Raw genomic sequence first — 7,224 nt, forward strand, 5'->3', positions numbered from 1 at the left:
ACATAATAATAAATCATTTAGATGACAAATATCATAAGAAAATTCTAAATCTTCATGAACCAATCGAAATATTGAACAAAATAAAAGAAATTAGGAAAGCAGAATCAAATATGACTAGCACTCACGTTAGACAAAAATTATACAACATTAGAAAACATAACAGAGAAAAAATAACAGACTTCTGCGATAGGTTCGATAGCATTCTAAGAGAATATGAAGCGTGTAACAATGTTAATCCATTATCGGAGGAAGAAATAAAATCAGTATTTTATCATGCAGTATGTGATTCTAGCAATGAATTCAAGGCAGCATATATGATAAGAAGTCAAACAGGGTCAGAAATGACGCTTGACGAAATCAAAAATTGTTTGTTACAGTTAGAAGCAGAGTGTAAAATTTCAGAGACCAAAGCATCCGTTGCCCAAAGAGAGAAGACGAGAGAAAACAAAGACTTCAGAGAAAGACCAAGCACCTATAGAGAGCAAAAGGATGTAAAATGCTATAGGTGCAACAAATTTGGTCACTGGCAAACAGAGTGCCCATTAATAGAATTTGGAACCTGGTATTGCTACTATTGCAATGAGTATCGGCAGCATAAAGGGGATCAGTGTCCGAAAGCACCTCAGAGGTACGAAAACAAAAATCATTTTAAAACTAACAACAATACACAGAAAACACGGTACAATAATAACAGAGGTAGAGGTAAGGAGCATTCAAAAACTAGAGAAACATTGAGCAAAAACAGATTTAAGCCTTATAACAATGAGAAGAAAGTAAAAGTTAACAAAACAGGTAATTCCTACAATATATCACATAATACAGAGAACATAACTTTCATAGCAGATTCAGGAGCAACAGAACACATTATAAATAAAGGTTTAATATTAAAGAACTTTATCAAAAGCAAAGGTGAAGAGATTAAAAGCGCGAATAAGAACAAGTCGGCAAATATCAAAATAGATGGTAGAGGAAATTTATCATTAAGTACAGAAAATAATGACATTTTTCTTTCCAACGTAATTTACGCGTCCAATGCATCAGACAATCTACTCTCATTAAGAAAGTTTGTTGACGAAGGTTTCGGGATATATTTGGACGATAAAGTTCTGAGAATATTTAACCTAGAGAACAATGAAACTTATATTACCGGACATTATGATAAACCTAACTGGCTCATTGATTTTGAAGTTTGCAATAACGATGATTCAAATAGTGAGTCTGAAAGATATATAGCAACTGCTCAACTCATATCAATAGAAGATTTCCTGGAACAATCTCAGACGAATATACGTGAATCAGAGATAAACACCTGGAGCGAGTCTGAGATTGAGAGGGAGAATGAGGAGGAAAATGATAGAGAAAACAATGAATCAAAAGAGTCACAGAGTAATTCAACAGAGATAGAGAGTAATGAGCCAGAGAGGTGTATCATATATTTAGACGAAATCGCATTTGAGTCAGAGTTAGAGAATTTAGATTGGAATATGCAAGAAAAACATGTAGAGAAAAACAATAACATTCCAAGAGCAGGAATGTTATGGCACATGAGACTTGGTCATTTATCACTAGAATATATGCGACATATGCAAAAGCATGAAGAAAAACTCAAAAACATAAAATTAAATCATGAAATACAGGATTGTGAAACTTACATATTCGCTAAGATGGAATCAATTCCTTTCAAAAATAATAGGAGTAGAGTAGATAGGCCACTACACACTATACATAAAGACACTATGGGAAAAATTACACCGGCTTCTTTTCCGGGCCGGAGCAGATTTGTTATGTCCTGTTATGGGTCCTTGCTTTTATTTAAAGTGCTTAGGCACACCTTGACCTAACTATCTATTTTAAGGGAATAAATATTGGATATAAAAGGATTGACACGGGAATTCTATAACAATTGATATTCTTTAATATTTGATATTCAGTTACATACCATAGGCTGCTTAGCTCGGCCTGATCGGCGGTTCGTGTGTCGGTAGCCTATATGCTGACACTAGTCACTTCACGTTACAAAGTATTTTATTTCTATATTTAACTTCTCGAGTTCCCAGCAGTTTCTAGGCAATGCGTTCGTCCTTCGGGTAAGCCGTTTAAGAATCTTTTGATTCAGGGAATCAGCTGAACGATGCTTTGAAACCGATGAGGACTCGGACAGAGTCGCGGGTTAAGAGTCGAAAATCAAAACTGAAGTGCAGGCCCCGATGGCCAGGCTTTATAGCCTAAGCTAAAAGTCAGCAGTCTATTCTCCTTTAATGATTTCGACATGTCCTGGTCTTCGTATGTATTTCGAAATACCTTAAATATGTCGAAACGCTTAGTCGTCATTTCGACATGCGCTGCATTTCGAACGCATATCAGACTAATGACCTGAGGTGTCGAAATGATTAGTCGTCATAATTCGACACTCGCTGGCTGTTACCAAGCGCGTATTGCAAAAGCGACAAATGACAAGGAATCTAGCCCTTTCACAGGGCTATAACAGATTCATTACGGTATTCATAGATGATTATAGTAGATATGCCAGAGCTTACAGTATCGTGCATAAAAATGAATCTGGTCAATGCCTGGAAAGGTTTTTGGTACACATGAGAAATTTGGTTGGCAAGAACGAGAAAGTGTGTTTCATCAGAGCAGACGGAGGCACCGAATTCACAGAAGGAGAATTTTTAGAGATAATGACAAAAGAGGGAATAAGTGACGACTTCGCGCCACCACATACTCCACAACTGAACGGTACTGCAGAAAGATTTAACAAAACTCTTCAGAGAAAAGTCAGAGCATTAATGTTTGACTCAGGGTTGCTATCAACTATGTGGGCGTTCGCTGTGGTGGCAGCGGTCTATATTTATAATAGAACACCACACAAGTCGATAGGATATAAAATGCCATTGTCACTCATGAACTCTCAGAAAAAGAGTCATATAGATGAAATAAAAAGATTCGGTAGTATTAGTTATGTAAAAATACCGAAACCAGAGAACAAGTTCACACACAGAGCGATAAAAACAATTTTAGTAGGATACACAGATACGTTATCTGCTATGGCATCCTACAACTGGAAAATTCTTAAATTCCAGATATGTAAAATTTAACAAGAAAATTGTTTACAGAGATATAGCAGCTAGATCAGATATGTCACGTTTAGAGTTTGGGGAAACTGTATCTGAAGATGCTATAGAAAAGAGAGTATCAAGAGACACAACACAACCGAACCAGAGAAGGAAGACAAACCAAAGGACGAGAGAAATGAAACAACAAAGAGAAAAAGAAAGCACGCAGATGCAAAGATGCAGGAAATTAGGAAAATGCCAAAGAGAACTGCCAAAGAAAACCCGAAAAGAGATTAAGACTTTGTTTACCAAACAAAGAATATAATTGCGAAAGAGAATGAAGGAATACAGGAAGATGAAACTATCTACGCATTATTGGCTGGAGTAAATGATGATCCGAAGAATTTCAAAGAAGCCATGGAATCAGGAGATCGGGACGGATGGAAGGATGCGATTGAAGAAGAGCTACAATCAATCACGGACAATGAAGTCTGGGAGATAGTGGACAGACCAAAAACCGGATTGGATAACAAGAAACCAAATATAATTGACTCCAGATGGGTGTTTAAGAGAAAATGCGAGGAGAATGGAAGGGAGAAATTCAAGGCCAGGTTAGCGATCAGGGGATTCAAAGATAAAAATAAATATGAGCTCAGAGAAACGTACGCACCAGTTTCGCGCTTGGCTTTAATAAAAGTAGCATTGGCAGTAATAAACAAGTTCAAATTGGAAGCATGTCAACTCGATGTAAAGACGGCATTTCTGAACGGCATATTAGATGAAGAAATTTATATGGAGATTCCAGAGGGATTAAACATTGATCAGGGAAGAGATAAGGTATGTAAACTAAAGAGAGCTTTGTGTGGACTAAAAATTAGTTCGAAGAAGTGGAACCAGAATTTCACAGAGGAGGTAAAGGAACTAGGTTTAGAAAGAGACATCAATGAACCGTGCCTTTTCACATGGAGAAAGAACGGGCGCATGGTGATGCTGGTATTGTACGTGGACGATATCATCTTAGCTGGAAACGATTCAGAAAGGATACAGGTGATTAAGAGTGAGTTATACAAAGTTTTTAAAATGAAAGATCTGGGGGAGCCCAGAATGTTCTTGGGTATTAAAATTAATTGGGATAAAGAGAACAGTGTAATGTCGTTAAAACAATCAGAATACATAGATAAGATGTTAAAGAAGTTTCATATGGAAGACTGTAAAGCACAGAGCACACCTATGGTGACCAGGCAGGTGAAGAACAGGAACAATAATTACGGGATGAAGGAAGATCATCAGAAAGGATCTATCGACATGAGCAAAACACCGTACAGAGAAGCGATAGGTAGTTTACTTTATTTAGCGGGCGTTACTAGACCAGACATAGCATATGCTGTGAACTACCTAGCACGGAAACAAGTGAATCCCACAAAAGAAGATTGGAAAGATGTGAAAAGAATATTCAGATATCTAAAAGGAACTACGGATATGGGATTAATATACAAAGGAACTGAAGGATAGTTAGAAGTATTTACAGACGCGAGCTTCAGAGACTGTGAAGATTCGTATTCGACAGGAGGATATGTGATTAAATTGTTTGGCGACACAATCACATGGAGAAGTCATAAACAGAGTTATGTAACACTTTCAACGTGTCAAGCTGAATACTTAGCTATGAGTGAGGCATGTCAAGAGATAATATCCTTAGACAAGGCATTAAGAGATATTACAGGGAAAACACATTATCCAGTGACAGTGTGGTGTGATAACAGATCAGCGAAGGATTGGACTCAAATGGACGGTTCACACAAGTTAAAGAGTTTTGATGATCCAAGAGAAGAGATAATTAGGAAATTGGAGCAAAGAGAAATCAAAGGGAATAAGAGTCATATAGCTGATGCACACGGGGATTTCGTTAAAAGATGTGTGATGGAAAATAAGGTTTTAGTTCAGTGGATCAGCACCAAGGAAAATCTTGCAGATATTATGACAAAACCCTTACCAACCACTACACACATACACCTAAGAGATAAGATTTTGTTTTAGAGAAATTATTAAAATTTTACAGGGAGACATTTCTATCGTTTCAGAGAAACAGAATAGAAGTCAACAGGGGACGCAGTAGCCGCACTGGGAGGGAGTGTGAGCGACAAGCAGCATTGCGGCCTCTGTCGATATCGCTCGCAACTTAACTCTCTCCCCCATCATGTACTTCTCCCACCGGAAGTACAGGAGGAATTTGAAGCAGTCCGTTGTTTCAAGGATCGAAACGAACTCTTTTTCATTCCTTTGTGAGCTTCGAGCGAGTACACGTGCAAAAAGGAACAGAGGTCTTTTTGTCAGTTTTATATAACTAACAGTCAGAGTTTATATTTTGTTTTTGAAAAACCAAGAGTTTATTTTGTTACTACTTTCATATTATAACGTATTATCTTATATTATCTTACATAAATAGTGTCCTGTTCATAATAAATAAACTAGTGTTAAACCTGTGATAAGAAGGAGAAGCCTTTCATTAGAAGAACCGTCCTACACGTGTCCACGAGAATTTTAAATAGAAAGGTCCGTTCGATCTATTATTGTAGTTCGGGGATTAAGAAATTGTTGATCCACTTCTTATATTTCCCGAGCGGTGACTCATACGGGCGTATATACGCCCGGAGCACAAGTGTGAGAAAGTCGCGTATAGGTAAAGATAGAGAGCCGTGTATCGGCAATCATACGCGTACCGCGAATTATATTTATTCCTTACCGGTGCATCTACCGATGTACACGTATTCCAGCCGAATTTCCGAGAAGGTTCTCAGAATTCGCTAAGCCGATTAAAGCCGGGTAGACGTTGAGAAATCCGTCTGCATTCCGGATTAAAATCAGTTGTTTGCTGAAATACTCTATTATTATTATCGGAGCTGCAGTAGATTGGTACAGATCTACTGCATTGACAGGAATTCTCCCGCACCTTGACCGTATCGGAGTGATTTCGAAGGTGATCCTTCGGTCATCGCTCGAACGTGAGTTTCGCTGGTCAAAGCAGTGCGGCTTTTACCGGGACCATTTAAAGTCGGAAGCCCTTTGCCATTGCGGTGGTAAAAGTCGTATTTGTCACGGCGTCGTGACCATCATACTCGCTCTGCAGCAATTTGTTGTAACCGGTGTTCGTTGGTGCTGTCCGGTGCATCCTCCTGAGTCACGGCATACCGGTATCGACCCGGGACCCTGGTCGCAGTTGTAGGCCCACCGAGATTTTCATATAAGAGAATTGCCAATCACCATAAGTGGCACGACGTGTTCGTCACAGGGCTCTGGGCGTGCATACCGTAGTGTACGAGCGAAACGACCAACAGAGTATTTACGACACTCCGGATTATCCTAGGCCTCGCTCTAAGATACGAGGTTCGGCACGAGGAAACGAGCTTGTTCGATCGCGGAAGTAACAATTTAACCGCGACCGAAGGATTTTTTCGTTTCAAGTGGTTCGGGCCGCAGACCACCGGGAATAGGGGCAGGGTCTTGGTCTGTTAATGTCTTCTCGTATCGGTCTTAACGTAAACACGTGCGGCTTGTAAATAACTCAACGGTTTTTCTTTGCCTTTCATGGCGAGTATTTTGTTTAAACATTTTCCCCTCTTGTGCGGGTGTTCTCAGCCGATCAACATATAATTTTGAATCAGTCGTCTCGAGGAATCGGTGCAGTTCGGATCGTGAACGGTGTCATAGTGCGTTCGCGAGTGCGGGATTCGGTCAATCCCGAATAATTTCATAAAACGCGGTCGTATCTACGACCTGAATACATAGATAGTAAATGATTGACAAGTATTCTATAACGATATCGATTGATAATTAAGTTGTGAAATGTCGAATTCGAGAGGCTACATACATATAATACCTTTACAGATGCAATACAAATATTTACCTAGACGAACGCGGAGAAGTATCTCGAAAAATATTGTCCTTCCGGCCTACCGTTCGCAACACAGACCCTACTTATCTCTGCTTAGCCGCAACAAGACTTCCTGCTGTACTTCCCACTTCGTAAAAATGAGTAACTTCTTGACTTCAACATCTCACAGTCTAATTAACAATCGATATCCTTTTAGAATACTTGTCGATCATTTACTATGAACGTAGTCTCACGGAACAAATTGACAACTATAATTGTGAGAATTCATATCTTTAA

The 7,224-nt window shown here is 39.0% G+C and overlaps 1 protein-coding gene across 1 annotated transcript in view; it reads left to right on the forward strand.

The window, feature by feature from the left end:
* The window catches only part of LOC113465148 (uncharacterized), an 8,257-nt gene extending 2,709 nt beyond the window's left edge, over positions 1-5,548 (forward strand). The window contains exons 3-4 of the mRNA XM_026819051.1: positions 378-628; positions 5,138-5,548. Of these exons, the coding sequence (XP_026674852.1) occupies positions 378-628; positions 5,138-5,150 (264 nt within the window). The 3' untranslated portion in view covers positions 5,151-5,548. The remainder of the gene's footprint in view (positions 1-377; positions 629-5,137) is intronic.
* Positions 5,549-7,224: the final 1,676 nt, after the last annotated feature.

This window comes from Ceratina calcarata, unplaced genomic scaffold, assembly GCF_001652005.2.
Source record: "Ceratina calcarata isolate Rehan_Ccalc_2016 unplaced genomic scaffold, ASM165200v1 scaffold1468, whole genome shotgun sequence".
NCBI lineage: Eukaryota > Metazoa > Arthropoda > Insecta > Hymenoptera > Apidae > Ceratina > Ceratina calcarata.